General features: G+C 43.7%; 1 protein-coding gene across 2 annotated transcripts in view; it reads left to right on the top strand.

Moving 5' to 3' along the window:
• The first annotated feature begins 222 nt into the window (after positions 1-222).
• RADX (RPA1 related single stranded DNA binding protein, X-linked) overlaps positions 223-22,165 on the top strand; it is a 96,495-nt gene continuing 74,552 nt past the window's right edge. For both annotated transcript variants that reach the window (XM_073543627.1, XM_073543625.1), the window contains exons 1-3: positions 223-1,010; positions 9,408-9,550; positions 15,682-15,874. In XM_073543627.1, the coding sequence (XP_073399728.1) occupies positions 266-1,010; positions 9,408-9,550; positions 15,682-15,874 (1,081 nt within the window). In that variant the 5' untranslated portion in view covers positions 223-265. The remainder of the gene's footprint in view (positions 1,011-9,407; positions 9,551-15,681; positions 15,875-22,165) is intronic.

Here is a 22,165-nt window from a genome sequence, read left to right as displayed (position 1 = left end):
TAATGAACAACTGAAAAGCAAAAAAAAAGTCAACGATTAACACAAGAGAAAAAAGAAAAGCGACCACAAACACCGAACTCATATGCTTTCCTATGGAGCCGTGATAAATACTACATTTTCAGCTTCCAACCCGCAGAATTGACCAGCCGTTTTCTTCACTGTCCCTTTCCCGCCCACCGTATACCGGCACAGCGCCCCCGGCCCCAGTGCTGCACTGTGCACAGGACTGACGTGTAGCTCCATCACTGCGTGCAGACCGCTGCTGATGGTTGGCCCCGCCGCGCATCCCGCCTCCATACAGCACTGCAGGTGTCCGTCACCCAGGGCTATGGGATGTTTGGCCACGTCCCGAGTTTACGTGCTATTTTCAAATGTTCCTGGCTGCGCGTCACTTGCCGGCTGTCCGCGGCTCGGGGCGGCGGGTCCTCACTCAGCTTTCCGGGCACACAGCGGGGCGGACATGACTGAGCCGCTCTCCGAGTTTGATGCAGGAAGCCCCGGTCCCTCGGCCCGGCGCTCCCCCAGTCCTCCAGCAGGACAGGCCTCGGGCTCCTGGCTGCAGCGCACCCGGAAACAGCTGTCCCTGCGGCTGAGGGTAGCGGTGCTGGAGCCGGTGCCGGTGACCGTGCTGGCCGTGCAGCGGTACCTGGCGGACACCACCGGCTACGGCTACGACGTCACCCTGTGGGACGGGGCCGAGCAGGACACTTGGCTGCTGTCCCCGGAGCTCCGGCATCTGGTGCACAGGAACCGGCTGCGCTACGGCTGCTCCGTTATCGTCCGCCGCTGCTCCTACCGCTACCTGGAGAAGCAGGTGGCCCGCGGGCTGGTGTGGATAGAGGAGCTGGAGGCCGGCCGGGAGGAGGCGGCCCCCGAGGGGCTGGAGCTGCGGGCACCGGACAGGCCGCTGAGCGGGGAGCGCGGGCACTATCTGCCGCTGTGGAACAACGAGGACCCGTACGGGGAGGTGTGGAGGAGCCGGGCAGCGGGCCAGGGCGGCAGTGTGGACGGTGAGTCCGGGTGTGTGTCGGGGGGGCAGTGTGGACGGTGAGTCCGGGTGTGTGTCGGGGGGGCAGTGTGGACGGTGAGTCCGGGTGTGTGTCGGGGGGGCAGTGTGGACGGTGAGTCCGGGTGTGTGTCGGGGGGGCAGTGTGGACGGTGAGTCCGGGTGTGTGTCGGGGGGCAGTGTGGACGGTGAGTCCGGGTGTGTGTCGGGGGGCAGTGTGGACGGTGAGTCCGGGTGTGTGTCGGGGGGCAGTGTGGACGGTGAGTCCGGGTGTGTGTCGGGGGGCAGTGTGGACGGTGAGTCCGGGTGTGTGTCGGGGGGCAGTGTGGACGGTGAGTCCGGGTGTGTGTCGGGGGGCAGTGTGGACGGTGAGTCCGGGTGTGTGTCGGGGGGCAGTGTGGACGGTGAGTCCGGGTGTGTGTCGGGGGGGCAGTGTGGACGGTGAGTCCGGGTGTGTGTCGGGGGGGCAGTGTGGACGGTGAGTCCGGGTGTGTGTCGGGGGGGCAGTGTGGACGGTGAGTCCGGGTGTGTGTCGGGGGGCAGTGTGGACGGTGAGTCCGGGTGTGTGTCGGGGGGCAGTGTGGACGGTGAGTCCGGGTGTGTGTCGGGGGGCAGTGTGGACGGTGAGTCCGGGTGTGTGTCGGGGGGCAGTGTGGACGGTGAGTCCGGGTGTGTGTCGGGGGGCAGTGTGGACGGTGAGTCCGGGTGTGTGTCGGGGGGCAGTGTGGACGGTGAGTCCGGGTGTGTGTCGGGGGGCAGTGTGGACGGTGAGTCCGGGTGTGTGTCGGGGGGCAGTGTGGACGGTGAGTCCGGGTGTGTGTCGGGGGGCAGTGTGGACGGTGAGTCCGGGTGTGTGTCGGGGGGCAGTGTGGACGGTGAGTCCGGGTGTGTGTCGGGGGGCAGTGTGGACGGTGAGTCCGGGTGTGTGTCGGGGGGCAGTGTGGACGGTGAGTCCGGGTGTGTGTCGGGGGGCAGTGTGGACGGTGAGTCCGGGTGTGTGTCGGGGGGCAGTGGCGTCGCACTCTGGGGTTTGACAAAAAAGTGCCCAATTTTTACGAATTGTGGACTGTTGGCAACTCTGGTTGTGATGTCATCAGCCCAGCACCCAGCAATGTTCCCTATTGTGATGTCATAGTCCAGGATAGTGATGTCATCACCCAGCGATGTAACCCTTTGGTTACTGGTTTGTAGAGCGCGGTGTGGTCACCAGGGTTTTCTAGTGAATTAGACAGCGCTCTGTCACTATATTCTGCCAGCGCTGGGTCCCAGTATCCTCTATGATACAGTTGCTGTATTCTTAGGGTGTGTGCACACGCTGCGGATTCTGCTGCAGTTCCGGCCGCTGTGGGTCCGCAGCAGTTATTGCTGCGGTGTACAGTACCATTATTCCCTATGGGAATATAAAACCGCAGTGCAGACGGTGCGGATTTTTCTGCGGGTTTGAAACCGCAGAAAGAAATGACATGTCATTTCTTTCTGCGGATTCCGCTGCGGTTTACCATCTCCTCCATTGTGGAGATGAAAAACCGCAGGGCAAAACCACAGGTCTTTTGACCTGCAGATTTTACAAAATCCGCGCGGCCAAATCCGCAGCGTGTGCACATTCCCTTACACTTTGTGGTACCACGAGCCCCGATAATGGCCTGTATTACCGCCGACTCTGACGGAGAGGTCGTAGAGATATTCTGTACCTCAGTAAAATGGCATAGTTCATCCGTTCTCCTCTATGCCGTGCGCTTTTGTTGTTTGTCAATAAAACCCTGATTATTAGGAGGTGCAAGTTCTCTATATTGTGTCTTACTCCTCGCCAGCGGCCGCCCACCATATTTAGGTGCTGACCGTCAACTCATTTTCTGCATTTACAGAATTTGGAGAAACCCCTTGATTATATTGATTGTGTTGAACTAGTTAAATTCTTGTGAGGACGGCTATATATATGTCACACGCGTGGGCCGTGGGGTCTGCCTGCTCTTCGTTCTGACTCCTTCTGGCCCTGTAATATTTCCTGCAGCCACTGTATCACTTACTGTTTTTCTTGAAGCCGTATTTTATCTGTGTAGCGTCCTGTCTCTAATACATGAACTTATGATGAAACTCGTGCTATGCTCTGACCGGGTCAACTATTAATTTCTTTTTTGTTGTTGTTCTTGGCCTTGTGCATTTTTAATGAATTTTAGTTCACTTTTATTTTTAAACGTAGAAATAAAACCAATTTTGACATATTACGTATACCATGTTCTGCAGTCTTTTATTTTTTTTTTTTGTTGGAAGTATGATATTTTTGTGGCGGCCATAGCGAACAGGACACGTGGGCAGTTTTCGCTCACTTTTATTTCACAGTTGTATATCTTGCTACTAAATCTAACTTGCAAAGAGAGCGGAATCCTTTTGATTGCCAATCCACAATACTGTATTTATTTAAATTCCGCTTTATTAGTGTGTGGCCGTGTTCACACAATTTATAATATGTATTTTTCTGTCGAAAAAAACGTTTTAGGAAAATTGCGGCTAAAAGAAAATTCTATTGTATCACGGCCTAATGAATAGAAACCTTCCCTTTACTTCCTAATGCTGAAATCACTAGCCAGATTGTCACAACGTGTTCTGTGGACTACAGTTTGCTACTTTTTGTAAAACTTGTACATTGACACATTGAAGTACTCCGCACAGGAGATCAAAACCATCAACATCACATATTTCTGACAGATTTTTGCTGCTTCAGTGGCGATGCATAAGGCCTCATTCAGACGTCACAAAATAAAAAAAACCTCTGATTTTCATCAGCGTTGGGTCTGTGTTATCAGCTTTTGCCATCCGTGATTATCTCATATAAAAAAATACAGAATTGGCCAAGCTTCTCCTGCATCATCTTGGGGCTTCAGTCACACAGCCGTATTGTCAGGCTGAATTCTGTTCATGAAACGAGACAGCACTCACAGCAGTGTTAGTAAATCATGCTGTTGAGATTTTTTTTTTTTTCTCTTACAAGGACCGAATACCCGCTTGTATATTATTGCTGTACATGCTTGTCTTTCCTATTTTCCATCAGACTTTACTATTAAAGTCTTTGGATGCACAAAAAAATTGGATCCCATACGGATCAACCATGTAGCATCCGATTTTTACAGTTCTGTTGCAGATCTTAACTTTTTTTTCGTCTTGTAAATATTAAAATCTTTTGATGCATGAAAACTGATGCCGTTAGGCTATGTGCACACGTAGTTTTTAGATGCTGCGGATTTGTCCCCGCAGATTTGTAAAAAAACGCAGGTAAATCCACAGGTCAAAAGTCCTGCGGTTTCACACCTCATATGGACAAGGTGTGAAACCGCAGCGGAATCCGCACAAAGAATTGACATGCTGCGGATTGTAACCCGCACAGTGTGCACGTAGCCTAAGGATTAAAATTATCTGCTCTTTTTTTTTTTTTTTTTTTTTTTTTTTTTCCCTTCACAGGATGAAAAGCAGACAGGTTTTTTTTTCTTTTATACACTATTGTGAACTTCAGAGACTATATCTATTGGTTCTTCGGGCTATTTAACTGTATAATGCCCATCTTGCATTGGGAGAAGTTGGCTTTTTTTTCTTTTTTAATGGTCACTTTTTTGAGATCATCCTATTACATGTAAACTGATAAAAAAAATGACAAAATGTGACACTTTAAACAATAGTGTGTGTGTATGTGTGTGTGTATGTATATGTGTGTATATATATATATATAAAATTTTATTTTCAGAAGACTATCAATCTTGTTTGTTTCAAGTGCTTTTGATGGCATTTTTTACAAGCGATTTTTGGCAGACTTTATTATTTTGTTACATTTATGATCTGCTTTTTTTGGCAGTTTTTTAGGGCTTCTAGAGAATCCTGGGGGATAAATATAAAAGCATATTGTATCCAGAGCTCAAGTGATTTTTTAAACTTTATAAAATAATAAACATCTGACAATTTAAGGTGCCCCCCCCCCCCCCAAAAAAAAAAAAAAAAAAAATTAAATAAATTACAAAAAACAGATTTTTGACACAAATCTTTGGTAAAATCCAATGCATATTTTATTACAGATTACATTTAAGTACAATTGAAATATATTTGCTGTATTAGATTTTACAGATGATTATAAAATCTACATTGATTGACAAATTATTAATAAAAATACATACCATAAATATAAACACTCCAGATCCCTATCACTGCATATTAAAGTTGTAGAATACAACATGCCATACATTTTCTGGCAAAACAGGGTTTGGGACTTTAACCCTGTAAGAACCAGTGACTTTTTTGTCCTTCGTTTGGTCCTTGACCTTTTCCAATAGCCACAACTCTTTATTTTTCTGTTGACCTAGACGTATGCTGGCTTATTTTTTGTAGAAAGAATTGTAGTTTTCCGTGGCACCATTCATTTTAGCATATAATGCACTGGAATGCCCATAAAAAAATGCTAGTTTTTTTTTTTTTTATTATCTTACTGTGTTCATAGCGTGGTGAATGACCTGGAAGCCTGAATGTCCACTTCAATATGATTAGAGTGATATGAAGCATGCACTGATATAGGGATATCTATCGCTCTGTGGGTTTTTTTTTCTTCTCATTTTATTTTTCTATTTAAGTGGTGAAAAAAAATTGATATATATATTTACAATTACATTTGTGTATGTATTTTTGCTTTGTGTTTCCTAAGACCCTAATACGCAATGCTTTGACAAAAAAAAGTCTGTCATTTTTTTAATTTTTCCTTTCTCTTTACGGCTTCTAACAATCATGTTAAATTTAGAATTCAACAGACTGAACCTTTACGAATGTAGGCTAAACTAAATAATATAAATGTGACAAAATAGAACTTATACCTCAAGTGCATTGGTGTGTGTATCTATCTCTGTTTGTAACTCGCGTGTGCAGACTCACTTGTGACTCACCAGGTGACAAGGCGGCATCAGATACCAAAGTGGTGACTATGCAAGAGAGAGGCATTTTGTGTTAGAGTATGAGAAATGTTAATCAATTGATACCATGCGGTGAGCTTTCCAAAGACAGAATGAATGTGACCCATCTGGTCACCAGAGCGTTCTGTGGTGGTATTGACAATTTAAGGACACAGGATGCTAATGTAAAAGTCCCGGGCAACCGAGGGTTCTAGCGACCTTAGCACATAGCCCACAGAAATGAACACGTTGCGAACTTGTCATTCCTTAGCGGACTGTAAGATTCAGAAACCATATCGCATACAACTACTGCAACATTTACAGCCAGCTGACCCAGACATCTGCTACGTATTCTGTGCAGTTTTTTAAGTCAGCATTGGAAGATGACGAATTCTCCTCTTGGCTAGTGTTCAGTGATGAGGCAACCTTCCACTTAAAAGTGCTTGTGGCACAAACAAATGTATATTTTAATCAACAAATTTTGGAATAAAAATAAACTCCACTATTGGTTGTGTTTTAAACAAACAAAAATGTCTTTTTGCCGAGAATCTTATAAATTTGCCCCTACTGTGTAATGGCTGTGTCTGACCGTACAGGAACATGGTCTGATAATACCACAGCTCTTGGGCAGGGGAGGAAGCAAAAGAGAGTATACAGGCAGGACAGCAGGGGATCACAAATGATCCTTTTTGTGAGGTAAAACATTTCCCTTCCTGTTTTTAAACAATATTTTACCTCAAAGAAAGAATCAGCTATGATCCCCTGCTGTAAAGTCTGTATACTCTTTTGCGTCCTCCCCTGCCCAGGAGATGTGTTATGGTCAGACACAGACATTACACAGTGGCACATTTATAAGATTATATCGGCATTTTTTGGGGCCAGGGTCAGACTTGAAAGAAACTTGGAGGAGTCTCGCATGTCAATATCTTGCATTGCCGCCAGCACTCGGGACAGGAGCGTTCAGCTGTATGTATTTCTATGCAGCTGCACGCTCTGCTCCCGAGTGCCGGCAGCAGTGCCGGATATTGACGTGCGAGACTCCTCCAAGTTTCTCGCAAGTCTGACCCTGGCCTTAAACACATTACATTATGAAGTTCATTTTTATTCTAAGATCTGTTGGTTAAAATATACTTTTGTTCATGGCACAACCCCTTTTAAGTGGAAGGGTGAAGAGTCGGAATATGGGCAACATAAAATCCCAATGCCACTGTGGAAATCGAAAGCGATCCTCTGAGAGTAAATGTTTTCTGTGCAATCTCGAGCAAAGGTGTACAGGCCCTTTTTTATTTTTTGCTGAAAGAGTGTAATGGGTACATCATACCTTGATATGTTAGTTATGGTTGTTTCCAGAGTTGGCAATTGATTCCCGAAACTTCATTTTCCAGCAAGACTGAGCTCCTCCCCTCCTCCCCATTGACATTCAAAGGTGCGTTCCTAGCTTAGCAATGAATTCCCAAACTGGTAGATTGGGCTCTGAACTAGTGTTTACTTGGTACTCTTCAGATGCGCCCCCCCAAGGTCTCCCATTCTGACAGTGTGACTTCTTCCTTTGGAGGTTTGTCAGATACATTGTGTACGTGCCGCCTTTTCCATCAACACTGGACAAGTTCCCGACCTGCGTAACCGCCACTCTAATGACCACCAATGGGGACATGCCGCAGTGTGTTTGGGTCAACCTGGATTGCCGCATAGGTATGTCATTTAACAAAAGGAGGACACACAGAACAGTTGTATGCATTATGGGCTAGACTTGGAGAGTTTTTGTTCACTATGGTGCACGTAATGCTTGTTGAAATATACCTCTTTGAAACCCAGTGAATCTTTTATAATCACCCTGTATATCACACACTGATTGTATTTGATATATATTTCTATAGTGAAAATCTTGGTCTCCTTTTGAGCTCAGCCTGTGACTAAGCTTCACTCGAGGACCGAGATGAAAACACTGTGGCCCTTCAGATCAGCAGCAGACCCTTGACTGTCATAACCCATCGGCCCCTCATGACAGTCATGTCGCCCATCATGGGACAGTGGTGATATTGCTAGAATGGTGCCCCTGTGGGAGGGGTGTATCAACTGGATTACATTTTAATTGGGATCCTGAATGGATAAAGCTCGGTATGTCCAGTAGTGGGAAAACCCCTTAATGTTTCTTGTTTTGAACGATCAAACTACTGATATAAGTGAATAGACCCCCATAGCTATGTTGCTGCATAAAGTGTGATAAGCAAGTTTGTGTGTAACTCCCAGTAATTACATACTGAATACACCACCTGCATAGTATTGCATGAAATGATTTGTAGTCCAGTAATAGAAGTGACCCTTTAATTACACCTCACTTTCTATTAAATACAGTCAGTATTAAAGGGTTTGTCAATTTATTATGATATTGATGATTGGTCATTCATCAATATAAGCAACACCCGGCACTCCCACCAATCAGCTGTTATTAACAGTGGTGGCGACCGGATGTAAGCGGTGTACAGGGCGGAACACCACGGCTGTGTTTAATGTGTAGCGGCTTTTGGCTATGGTTCGGCTCCTATTCGATTTGTTCCTAATCATTGCCTAGCGATCAATCAATAAAATGCTGCTTTGTGGTTGATGGCTTAATTTTATCTTCGGCACAAAATCTTTTGGTGGCGCCACATCCCCTTTTGTAAAGAGGAAACCAGGAACTGTCATACGAACACCTCTCATCTTTATTGTATATGTACGAAACTGTAGAAATAATGCCCTTGGGATTTATTTTATAATTTTGGTGTGATCACAAGAACTCTACATCAGACTAGTCAGATTGTTTGATATATAGGATGTAAGGGTAGGACTTCCAGGACTTGCATATGGATAACAAATCCATAAGGAGATAAATTATATTACTCAGCAGCCACCAAAGTAAGCTCCGTAGATTTTCTTCAACTGCCAGACCAGATATTGGCTGGCCCATGGGGGTGTCGGACCACCATCAACGTAAGTTCTTCAGATTATTTCTTTACAGCTTCTGCCAGAGTAGATATTGACTTGTCGATGTCCATGTTGGACCACCACCAATGTAAGCCCTGTATATCTTCTGACAGCAGCTACTGTATATAGAAACAGTCAGCTGGTTGAAGGGAATGTTGGAGCACCAGCAATCTCCTATTGATGACCCACGTCCTTTAAGATCATCTCAAAGCATATTATCAGAGGGGGAAGTTAGAATGTTTGGTGGCCAGTGGTAAACATTACCTTCCCCAAATATATGATGCTATAAGAAAATAGGGGAAGCGTTTCACATCTCGATAGACTAGATGATGCGTGACTATAAGGCTTTCCTCACAGTTTTAGTAGTTCTAGCTGTATCATTTAGACAATATCTCTAGAAGTCTTACAGCTGTTGCAGTTTCCTTTTATTTCAGGCATATATGTGTTTTGCTGCATCATGCCTTTTATTGAATGTGTTGGTTATGACTAATGCCACATTGTTTGTTTCCTCATAGAGACCAAAGTTTGCTCATTGCAGAAGCTGGAAATGACAGGGCTCTCAAAAATAACCTTACCTCCTCTGCGTGTACGGGTCATGCACAAATCCAGACTTCGATATTTCGGCAAACCTGAGCAGAGAACAGATTACCCTTACCAAGTAAGAAAAGGCCTTCAGTAGATATTGATACAGACTGTTGACCTTTAATTTGTCAGACACAATACACTAGTATATGCCATCACTATGATCAGTGGGATTTCAACCTCCTAGAGCCCACCAAGACTTGCATCCTCTTCAATCACTGGATTGGTGGAAGTCCCAGAGCTGGGTTCCTTATTAGTTGTAAAGTATAGGCATATTCTAACAATATGCCATTACATTAGTTGGCCGTATCCCTTTAACTCTACAAAGCATAACCACACATATATCATTAACTCTGTATTTTAGAGAAACACAATACCAACGCCTACAGATCACCTGGCTAGTTTTTTTTAAAGGCAAATTTGTTATACAGAAAACACTTGCCGCAAACTTTTTATATGCCGCTGTCAATCTCCAACAGCGGCATTTAAGGCTATGTGCACACGTTGCAGATTTTAATGCATTTATGCAGCGTTTTTGGACGTGCAGAATTGCATCAAATCCGCAGTGTAGTGCGCAATCCATGTTAGTCAATGGGAAATTGGTGTGCACATGCTGCAGAAAAATCCACGCAGAATTGCAGCAGGTTTTTTTTTTTTTTTTTCAGCATGTCAATTCTTTTTGCGGATCTGCAGCGTTTTTTCACCCATTGACTTCCATTGAGTCAGTCAAATCCGCAGCAAAGCCTCAGGTGTAAAAAGATTTGCGGTTTTGCTGCGGAGTTGCGTGCGAGAAACGCTGCAGATAGGGGGGAGGAGGAAGAGTGTGTGGGCGGTGAATACGTGCTGGTCTGTGTACAGGTGTCTGTGGGTCTGTGTAGCTAGGCATCGTCTGATGGGACTTCTGCTGACATTCGGCTATGAATGATGTCACACTATGATGATGGGGCATTAGTCCTCCCATCGGACGATGCATGTGTTCACAAAGAATTATATTACCACATCCACCAAAGAAGAGTAAAATCAGAATTTTTATTTGACTAATAAATATAAGGCACCGAAACAACAGACATAAGAAAAAGTCATATCATAGACAGGGTTTTTAGTAAGACAAAGACTCAGGTGCAGCAAACCACATGCAAACAAGCAGCACAACCTAGCAAGATAAGGTAACAGGATATGCAAATCCCAATAAAGTGACAGTGCTTCAAGTATAACCAGAATGGTAAATTAGTGATAACTGTAGCAGTGTCAATTTAAATGTAACAAGTGTAATGTATCGTATAACATAATCCAAGTCTTATTACCACAGCAAACACTATAAATCACATTAGATTAATTAAAGGGAATCTGTCACCCCATTTTTCGACTATGAGCTGCCGGCACCAACATCAGGGGCTTATCTACAGCATTCTGTAATGCTGTAGATAAGCCCCCGATGTAACCTGAAAGAGAAGGAGTTGGATTATACTCACCGGGGGGGGCAGTTCGGTCTTGGTCCGATGTGTGTTGCAGTCCGGCGCCTCCCATCTTCTAACGGTGACGCCCTCTTCTTTGCTGCCTGTTGTGGCTCCGGTGCAGGCGCACTGCTCTGCCCTGTTGAGGGCAGAGCAGAATACTGCAATGCCCATAGTTGTACTGTGCGTCACACGTGTAACCCCTGTGTGGGTTTCGTCAGGGGGCTGAGATGTGATCTGTCCATGTCCCTTATAAACCCCAACAACAGCTGTGGAGAATCGCCATAATCGGCGCATGTCACCGGAAGGCAAGACCCGGAAATTGCGTCAGCTGAAGGCGCCAAAATGGCAATGCGGGTTACCCGGTGACGTCACTGACCCGCACAGGTCATTAAACGGCGACGGAACTGGCGCTCCAGCTGTTCTCGCACAGGGGACATGCGCACTAGGGATCTCCAGTGCCAAGACGTGACCAGGAGTAAAGAAACGCCCCTTCACTACCGTTATGAAAAACAAGCGCTATTGGAACATATAAATGCAGCAAATATATTTTAAATCTAAAACAAAATTATGTAATCACCCTAGAAACATGATGTGTAGAAGAGGATAATAGAATTGTATCCAAACATATAATATCATGTGTAAAACAATCACCACTGATTAAATAGTGCAATAATTATATAACAAAGTGCACATATCTAACACAATATACACTCACTGGCCACTTTATTAGGTACACCTGTCCAACTGTGTGTTAAGACTTAATTTCTAATCAGCCAATCACATGGCGGCAACTCAGTGCATTTAGGCATGTAGACATGGTCAAGACAATCTCCTGCAGTTCAAACCGAGCATCAGTATGGGGAAGAAAGGTGATTTGAGTGCCTTTGAACGTGGCATGATTGTTGGTGCCAGAAGGGCTGGTCTGAGTATTTCAGAAACTGCTGATCTACTGGGATTTTCACGCACAACCATCTCTAGGGTTTACAGAGAATGGTCCGAAAAAGAAAAAAAATCCAGTGAGCGGCAGTTCTGTGGCCGGAAATGCCTTGTTGATGCCAGAGGTCAGAGGAGAATGTGCAGACTGGTTCGAGCTGATAGAAAGGCAACAGTGACTCAAATTGCCCCCCGTTACAACCAAGGTAGGCAGAAGAGCATCTCTGAACGCACAGTGCGTCGAACTTTGAGGCAGATGGGCTACAGCAGCAGAAGACCACACTGGGTACCACTCCTCTCAGCTAAGAACAGGAAACTGAGGCTACAATTTGCACAAGCTCATCGAAATTGGACAGTAGAAGATTGGAAAAACGTTGCCTGGTCTGATGAGTCTCGATTTCTGCTGCGACATTCGGATGGTAGGGTCAGAATTTGGCCTAAACAACATGAAAGCATGGATCCATCCTGCCTTGTATCAACGGTTCAGGCTGGTGGTGGTGGTGTCATGGTGTGGGGAATTTTTTCTTGGCACTCTTTGGGCCCCTTGGTACCAATTGAGCATCGTTGCAACGCCACAGCCTACCTGAGTATTGTTGCTGACCATGTCCATCCCTTTATGACCACAATGTACCCAACATCTGATGGCTACTTTCAGCAGGATAATGCGCCATGTCATAAAGCTCGAATCATCTCAGATTGGTTTCTTGAACATGACAATGAGTTCACTGTACTCAAATGGCCTCCTCAGTCACCAGATCTCAATCCAATAGAGCATCTTTGGGATGTGGTGGAACGGGAGATTCGCATCAGGGATGTGCAGCCGACAAATCTGCGCCAACTGTGTGATGCCATCATGTCAATATGGTCCAAAATCTCTGAGGAATGCTTCCAGCACCTTGTTGAATCTCTGCCACGAAGAATTGAGGCAGTTCTGAAGGCAAAAGGGGGTCCAACCCCTTACTAGCATGGTGTACCTAATAAAGTGGCCAGTGAGTGTATATATAAGGTAATCGAATGAACATGCATATACCAATTATTTAATCAAGTGCATAGAAACAAAGTGCAAAAATACTAAAAAATAAATAGAATAAAGAACATCATAATGACTTTTCGGATACAAATATATATAATGCTTCAAATGCCGTTTTGATTTGATAAAAATCATTCCTCCTGTCCAATCAGAAGACTCTTCAGGGGTCCAAAGGGGAAGATATTCAGACATACTCACTGATATGAAACAGATTACTAAAATACAAAGAGACACAACACACACACATTAAAAACAAATCCAAAGCTATAAAAAAGAGAAACTTAATTGCTCATTTAAGCCCACCGGTGCTAACGTGTCCAAAACCGTAATCACCGACATTCCCGATGTGTAAGAAGCCGTACAGCAACACCACCTCAGCCTCCCAAACGGATCCGATCAATCCCCCAAATCTTTAGATCAGCAGGATTACAATTATGCTTCAATTTAAAATGCCTAGGTAGCGATTTCAAACCGTCCACGTCATCCACATCACGGGCGGCTCCAATATCCCTCACGTGTTCTTAATCGTAACTCTCGTGATGTTAATCCTATATCTATCTATCTATCTAGCCATCTATCTATCGATATATGTATCCATCTATCTATAGATCTATACAGGGTGGGCCGTTTATATGGATACACCTAAATAAAATGGGAATGGTTGGTGATATCAACTTCCTGTTTGTGGCACATTAGTATATGGGAGGGGAAAAACTTTTGAAGATGGGTGGTGACCATGGCAGCCATTTTGAAGTCTGCCATTTTGGATCCAACTTATTTTCCAATGGGAAGAGGGTCATGTGACACATCAAACTTATTGAGGATTTCACAAGAAAAACAATGGTGTGCTTGTTTTTAATGTAACTTCTTTCATGAGTTATTTACAAGTTTATGACCACTTATAAAATGTGTTCAAAGTGTTGCCCATTGTATTGGATTGTCAATGCAACCCTCTTCTCCCACTCTTGACACACTGATAGCAATACCGCAGAAGAAATGCTAGCACAGGCTTCCAGTATCCGTTGTTTCAGATGCTGTATATTTCATGTCTTCACAGCATAGACAATTGCCTTCAGATGACCCCAAAGATGAAAGTCTAAGGGGGTCAGATCAGGAGACCTTGGTGGCCATTCATCTGGCCCACGACTACCAATCCAATAGTGGATTCCATTCTTCAATAGAGTATGTAAAAGAAGAGGTTGGACAAGGAAATGGCATCACAATTCTTTTTTGTTTGTTAAATAATATATCTTTATTTAGCTGACAAAAACGCATACAAATCCGGATTAAATAAACACATGAAAATCCGCATCAAAAACGCACAGATTTTTAACTGCGTTTTCTGCCAAGAGACGAAGAATTTGCACAGAAAATTTTGCAGGCAAATCTGCAACGTATACCGCAAAAAAACCCCACAAATCAATTAAGAGGAGATCAGTGAGTTTTTAAAGCTAAAATCAAATATTTTATTAAACAATGAATAAGAGTACAGAGTATATACACCTAAAAGGCCAAGGGTATGCAATGCTTCCTGCTACCACACACAGGTGAAAAAAGAGCACACAAATAAGAGCTCTAATGACATAAAGCGCCCAACCAACTAGACAAGTGCATCACAACAGTGTCCTGCCAAAAGAGTCATGAATGAATGCGTAATGTCATAGTAAAGATTACACTTACAAGTTGTGAGTGAAACCGCTGCCCTGGTCTGCCGCCCCGGTTAATAGACTGCTGACCCACGGAGATTAATTTACACTGATAGTCTGTTATTTTGCATACCCTTAGCCTTTTAGGTGTATATACTCTGTACTCTTATTCATTGTTTAATAAAATGTGATTTTTAGCTTTAAAAACTCACTGATCTCCTCTTCTTAATTGAATTGTGGGGTGTTTTTTTGCGGTATATGTTATTTGAGTTGTGCTAGTTCCTGTGAACAGGGTAGTGTGTATCAAATCTGCAACGTGTGCACATACCCTAACACTTCATGACACATGAAGTACATTGAAGTCATATGATATGTCTCTGCCTTTGATGCAGAATCGCACACCGAACCCGCGTCTTATCAAAAGTTCAATGATAAATTATTTAACTGCAAGAATTAAAAAAGAAAACTGATGTTTTTTTGTCACTGCGTTGGTCCTAAAAATGTACCCCTTAATGGTGCTAATAAAAAATACAGCTCGCTTCACAAAATATACAGCCATCATCACACAGGTCTATCAGCAGGAAATTATAAAAAAAGGCACGTCTCCGAAAATGATAAAAAAAAAGGTTTATTTTTTTCCTTTCCAAAGCTTTTTTTTTTCTTTTTTTTTTTTTTTTTTTCACTTAAAAGAACAAAAACTATACCGTAAGTCTATAGCTGTGATCGTACTGACCTGTAGAATCCCATTGCTGTTTTTTACTGCAGTTTGCATGCTATAAAAAAAACCAAACCCTAAAAACAATGATTCAGTTGCTTTGTTTTCTTTCACCCTTTCATTGCACAATTTTTTTCCCCCTTTACATTATATGGTAAAATGACCTGTCATTCAAAACTACATCTCTTCCAGCAAAATGTAAGCCTATGTTTATGGAAATATAAAAAAAGCTATTACTCCTGTAAGAAGGAGAGGAAAAAATCCAAAACACAAAAATGAAAATTTGGTCATGAAGTGCTTAAAATGAGTGCATAATCAGAAAATTACATTTTTAGTGCTTTTTTTTTATTTTTTATTTTTTTTTTTATTTTACTACTCACATGAAAGAGTAGATCTGTTTTTTAATAACCATTTCCTTCTTTTCAGGCATACTTTGAGGTTGCCGATCACTCTGGTATGATGTCTCTTGTACTTTGGAATTCCCTCTGTCCAGAATGGTACAACACTCTCCAGGTTAACAATGTAGTCTTGCTGCAACAGTATGCTGTGAAGAAGAGTTATGTCTCTAGAACGCTCCCAACTCCAGGGAATTCGCAGGTGAAGAGACTGCCTTCCCTTGGTAAAGTATTTCTGCAAGTTGCTTCCCAATGCTTATTGAACTTGTTAGCAGGTTTTTACTACCACATCTGAGAGCAGCATAATATAGGCAAAGGAGACCCTGAATCCAACTATGTATCACTTAGATTACTTGGTGTAGCAGTTATGGCACAGAGTTTTTTGATTTGGCAATGCAGCAGAACTGAAACAGCTGCCCAGACCAGACTCTGTATTTGCATTGTCTATAGACAGTGAGCTGCTTATGACATGGGGGGGCAGAGTCAGACTAGCATGCATGATGTAGTCCAGCCAGTGATAATGACTAGGTGATTAAACCTTCAGTGTAAGTAAACAGCACACAGCCTGACATGTGAGACATCATTTAATTCAGTGTTGTAATCCCTACCTCATGTTCTCTGTTTACATACCAAAAACCTGCTGACTGATTCCCTTTAATGACTTTTTCTATGAATCTGTAGAGGTGCATAAGGATTACAGCTAGCTCATGCAGTCCTATTATTTCACAAAGTTGCCGGACAGCCTCTTGTCCCTGGTCCCAGTTGAGATATAGGCCTGTGGACATTAATCATGACACAGTAAGGACCACAGAAACCTAGCTAGAGACCTATGTGCCTCTCCACTACAAAGCCAAGTTCTTACAAAAGTTGTTTCAATAAAATTGTGCATCATCCTTTTTGCGTTATCAGTAATGTAACCCCTCCCTTTCTGAAAAATCTTAAAAAAAAAAAAAAAAAACTCCCAGCAGCAGCCTCGACGGAGTCTCTGTATGGACACTGCCTGGCCTCTGTACTGGAGGTATTCAACGTTTTTCAGATATGTTTTTTTTTTTTTTGTTTGTTTTTTTTAGGGCTTGTCTTTTTTCTGTAGTTAAGAAATGTTTTTAATAACATTTGACTTTTTTACTACTTTGTGTTTTTGCAGGGACGTTTTTGTATTTAATTTTCTTTTCCGCTTTACAATGTTGACCATACTGGCTAGTTACTTTTTATATTTTGATAAATTGGCTCTCATAAATTAAAAAAAAGCTAATTTTTATTTGTTTAATTTCTAAAGGGGATTGATTCAAATTTTAAATATTGTATTTATTTTTTACTTTTTTCTTATTTTACAAACTTTATTTTTTCACTTTTTTTTTTTTTTCTTTAGTCCACTTAGGGGGCTAAATCTGCAGTTCCTTGTTTTATATACTGCAATACTATATCACAGTATATCATCAAAATAATATTCTCATATGAACTCCACATGTGGCTGGACTTCATAAAAAGTCCACGAGGAATGTACAGGTGCATCACTGGATGGGAAGGAGTTAAAATGTTCGTTTTAATATCAGGCAGGAAAACTTAAAAACTCTCCTGCTAATCTACCGTACGTGTGTGATTTCCTGAAACAAAACGGAAAGTTGTAGCCTACATTATATTTTACATCTCGTCTCAAAGCAGCTATCGGAAGAGGCCAAGCAGCAGAAATGATCTCCCACAGCCGGACTTAGCCCTAAATTTAAAGGCTTAAAAGGAATGTGTTGTCAATAAGCACCAAATAGTTTACATCATGTTTTTGTATAATATGTTTGGCTTTTGTTTTACATTTTTTTTCATGTATTCCTTTTAAGCTGTATTAAAATAAACGTGGTAATCTTGTATTTTTCAAAGTGACCACTGGGATTTTTTTTTTTTTTTTTTTTTTTTTTAACTCCTGCTTCCAGTCTTTAGGAAGTGTACTCAGCAGGCTACATATCCAGCAGAGGCAGGATTGCAGTGGCAGCTGGTAAAGCAGGATCCACCAATTGCCCTGTTCGGCCTTCCTGCACACTGACCTTTGCACAGGCTCATTATATGCTTCAATACAAACAGTAGGGTCTGAGTCCAGTCTGTTGTTGCTAATGTACTTATTACTTCCACTACGAGGACAACCCCTTTTTGATCTAAATGTTTGGTGCCAATAAAATAATAAAGCCTATGCTCTCCTCCTGTGTCTGCGCCGTTCCAGGGGCTCTCATGTGGTTAAGATGACATAGTCCTTGATTTTACAGGTACTTGTGGTTTGGGTTTTTTGTATATTTTAGCTTATTCATTATTTTTTTTTTTTTTTTTTTTTGAAAAATGCAAAAAAAACTTGCAATTCAAGGAGACACATGCTTGGTTGTAAATCCATGAGCAGCATCTTGTTGTAATGATGGGTCCACACTAGTGTTCAGACATGCGATACTCTGCTAATCCTGAGCTTCTCCCGTCCCCTGTTCGTGAACTATCGCCTGTTGACAAGGAGATAGGATTTGTTTCTGTTTCTCTGCATGAACTAAGCAAATTACTTGTCAACGACTGATGGATGAGTCAAGGGCCTTATTACAAGGAAGGGGCTGGCTGCAAACCGCCAGGGTGAACGCCTCACTATGCGGCTAATATGATCTATCGCCTAAAACTGGCTGAAATCATATTTTCTGCTACTTAAACCGCATATCTGAGCCATCTTGCCTTCAATCATTGGATTATTTATTAATGAAAACCAAACGTGTGCTTTCCAGAACTGCCTTAATAAGCGCTCCTATCTGTTACTTTTTATTTTCTCCATATTTCATCATTTCAGATAATACTGTGCAGTTGTCTGAGTCTGGTCTTTCTAATCTGCCTGTAATGGCAGCTACTTCCTTAATAAATATTCCCTAATCCATCTGCAATACCTTTCTGCTGTTGACTGAACATGCCACCCTCGATAATCTAATAAACCTGTCTAGAGAATCAAGGCTGTGATGGCGGCCCAACGCGTTCGGCTCCTATCCAGTATTTGTCTCCCTATGCAATTATGATTTATAATGGGGAGAAGGAAGAAAATAACTTGGTGTACGTATGCATTCATCTTTGCTCGTTGTCAATTAATTTCCAAGTAGACAGCACACATTTTAGAACTGTTAGGATGAAGCTGTAAATTAGGTGGTTATTTTACATGACTAAGCGGCTCTATTCACAATTAGCATATCGCCGTAAGAAAACGGCACATCAGTTACATCATATTACATAGGAAAAATTGGTGTGTAGTCCTCCATTTATGTAAAGGTTATACCTCTGATAATGAGTTAATGTCTATCTGTTACAAAAGTGGAAATTGGTTGGTGGAGTTCTGACCTCTAAGATTCCCACCGGTCAACAGACCTGAGATCCTGTGTCTCCAGTTTAAACAGAGTATTAGTCGCTTGTGAGCAACGCCACTATTCAGTCATTATTGGACAGACTGAGATGGCCAAATACACCCTGTTCTGTCCTCTCCATTAGATGGCTGGGGATATTGATGCTCCGACCAAAGATCAATTAGGTGGTTGTCACTGGGATACTGAGTAAGTTGACTCAGTAGTTTGTTGAAAAGCTACAGTTTAAGGGGGTTTCAAGAGCCAATAAAAATGCCCATTGGCATTGCAGTTTAGCTCAATTTACTCGAAAGGTTATGAGCAGTAATTCTAGATCTGGCCATTGGGGGGGAAAAGGGGGGCAATGAACAAAGAAAAAGCAAACCTTCATCAAGACACAATCACGCTACACCAGTCTTGCAGGAGCAGAGCACATCAAATTCATTAAGGGGTGCTTTCCACTTGTTGAATTTGGTGCCTCCCCTATAAGTGTGCACTGCCCCAGGAATGCCACTGTAGTCAGAAACTGGAGTAACATTTCTGGCGTACTAAGGCTGGTACTTTTGATTAATTTGAGCATGCGTGGCCATGACCCACCCCACCTCGGCTCCATTCATTTTAGCAGAGCTGATTGAAACTGGTGCAAAAGCTTTGTTGAATCGGCCCCAGAATCTTTTACTCCTCCCCCCCATACTGGCCAGCCTTTCTAAAAGGGGCTCAAACAAGATAGCACTTCAATTTATAACTTTTTTTTTTTTTCCAGGTCATCAATCCTGACAGCACCTATGGAGGATATCCTTAGTGGGACAGGCAACAATGAGGGGTTAAAACGACCCTCCCCCCCAGTGTCTTTTCCTGTCCTAGTGAGGATAGGAAGGACGAGACCTTTGGCGTATCACTGGCTGTACCCAGCAGACCCAGTGAGGATCGTGGGAACAGCCTCTCCCTTCCCACTGTTAAAGGGGATCTGTCACCCCATTTTAACCCTATCAGCTGCTGGCACCGCCATCAGGGGCTTATCTACAGCATTCTGTAATGCTGTAGATAAGCCCCTGATGAAACCTGAGAGATAAGGAAAAAAAGAGTTGGATTATACTCACCCCGGCGTTCGGTCCGGTCCGATGGGTGTTGCGGTCCGGCGCCTCCCATCTTCTAGCGATGACGTCCTCCTCTTTGCTTCTCCTTCGGCTCCTGCGCAGGTGTGCTTTATCTGCCCTGTTGAGGGCAGCGTACTGTAGTGCTCAGGCGACGGACCTCTGACTTTTCCCAGTACCTGCGCACTGCAGTACTTTACTCTGCCCTCAATAGGGCAGAGAAAGTACACCTGCGCAGGAGCCGAGGGAGAAGCAAGGAGGAGGACATCATTGTTTGAAGATGGGAGGCGCCGGACCGGTCTGCGACACACACCGCAACCGACCACGTCCCCCGGTGAGTATAATCTAACGTGTTATTCTTATCTTTCAGGTTTCATGTGGGGCTTATCTACAGCATTACAGAATGCTGTAGATAAGCTCCTGATGGCGGTGCCGGCAGCTTATAGCGCTAAAATGGGGTGACAGATTCCCTTTAAGCAGTCTGTGGCTGACACCCTCTAGTGTGGGGGTCTCTCAGCCTACCTGTTGAATGCTGTTTCCTCCTGCTGGGAGGCTCTGGCACGCTGAATCTCCTGCGGACCTGCTTCACGCTATGTCTCTGCAGGCCGGGCAGAGCACTTCCGGGTCGCAGCCAGCGTGTGTTCCACGGTGGAAAGCCGGAAGAAATCCAGCGATGCAGAGATCCGGATGGTGCCCTGGATATGGGTATTGTATAAATAGGGTCCTGGATGGCTGTAGGTTGCCCTACTGTATGCTTGGACATGGAGAAATCTGCTGAGGCTAGCTCTGAACAGGGGCATGTGAGTAACCCACTTAAAGCCCTCACCCCACACATAGAAACACTTGGCATGTACTCTGTGTATACTAGGGGGGAACACCCGCTTAAGCAACACCCAAAAGGGATAGCAAGAAAGCAGGGAAGGATAGAAGATGTGCTATCTGTAACATCAGGCTACCAGGCAGAAGCACCTATGCAAACCCTGCAACTCAAGAAGTCATCAGAGAGGAGCAGTCATTTCTACTATCAGATATCAGGTCCATAACTAGAGAAGAGATCCAAGCCTTGATCTCGGGGCTGGTCCAGATGCATGCTTCACAGACCCAGTCCCAGGGTGGTCCCCGTGCCAAAAGGCCAAGGGAGATAGTTGTCCTCTGAGGAAAACCTATTTTCAGGTGAATCTGACCAGGAACAAGGGGGGAAATGTCTGCCGACCCGCCAGAGGGAGGAAAGAGATACCTTTTTTTTTTTTTTTTCATCTGAGGACACAAACGAACGCCTCTGAGCAGTACGAACCACTATGCAGGTGAAGGAAACCCAGAAGCCCCTCTCCGTGCAGGATGAGATGTTTGGTGGGTTGAGGTCCCAGAGGAACAGTCTTTGCGGTCAACAGCCACATCCGTTCAATGATTATGTAGGAGTGAAAAGATGCCGAAAAAAGACTGGTTATTCCCAGAGACCTCAAGCTTTGCCTGCCCTTTGAGCCAGAGGATATCAAATTCTGGGATGACATCCGCAAAGTTCAATGTTCCAGTTGCCAAGGTGGCGAAGAGGACCTCGATCCCCTTTGAGGACTCCTCCAACCTAAAAAAGCCGATGGATCGGAAGGTGGATGGTCTCCTGAAGAGAGCCTGGGAGACATTGGCGGCCATAATTCGTGCCAGCATCGCGGCAATCTTGGTGGCTCGATCCATGCATCTATGGGTCAATGACATGAAGAAACGCTTATGTCCAAAACCCCCAGGGACGCTACTCTGAAATCCCTTCCCCTTCTAAAACTAGCAACCGAATTCATGGCTGACACATCGGCAGAATCAGTTAGATTCGCAACCAGGAATGGGTCCTTATCTAATGCTGCCCGTAATGCTATTTGGCAAAAGACATGGTCGGGGGATACACAGTCCAAAAACAAGCTGTGTTCCATTCCCTTCTCTGGCAATAGTGTTTGTGCCTGTGCTAGATGATATCCTAGAAATTGCATCAGAGACAAAGAAAGGGTTCCCCAAGGAGAAACCAAAGAAATATCAGCCCTTTCGTAGAACCCAACCAGTGTTCATATGTTCAAGATCTCCTAAAAATTGG

The sequence above is a fragment of the Dendrobates tinctorius genome, unplaced genomic scaffold (assembly GCF_039654945.1).
Source record: "Dendrobates tinctorius isolate UK_male_01 unplaced genomic scaffold, ASM3965494v1 ptg000133l, whole genome shotgun sequence".
Taxonomy (NCBI): domain Eukaryota; kingdom Metazoa; phylum Chordata; class Amphibia; order Anura; family Dendrobatidae; genus Dendrobates; species Dendrobates tinctorius.
The sequence above is the reverse complement of the archived record's forward strand: the minus strand, read 5'-3'. Positions and strand labels throughout refer to the sequence as shown.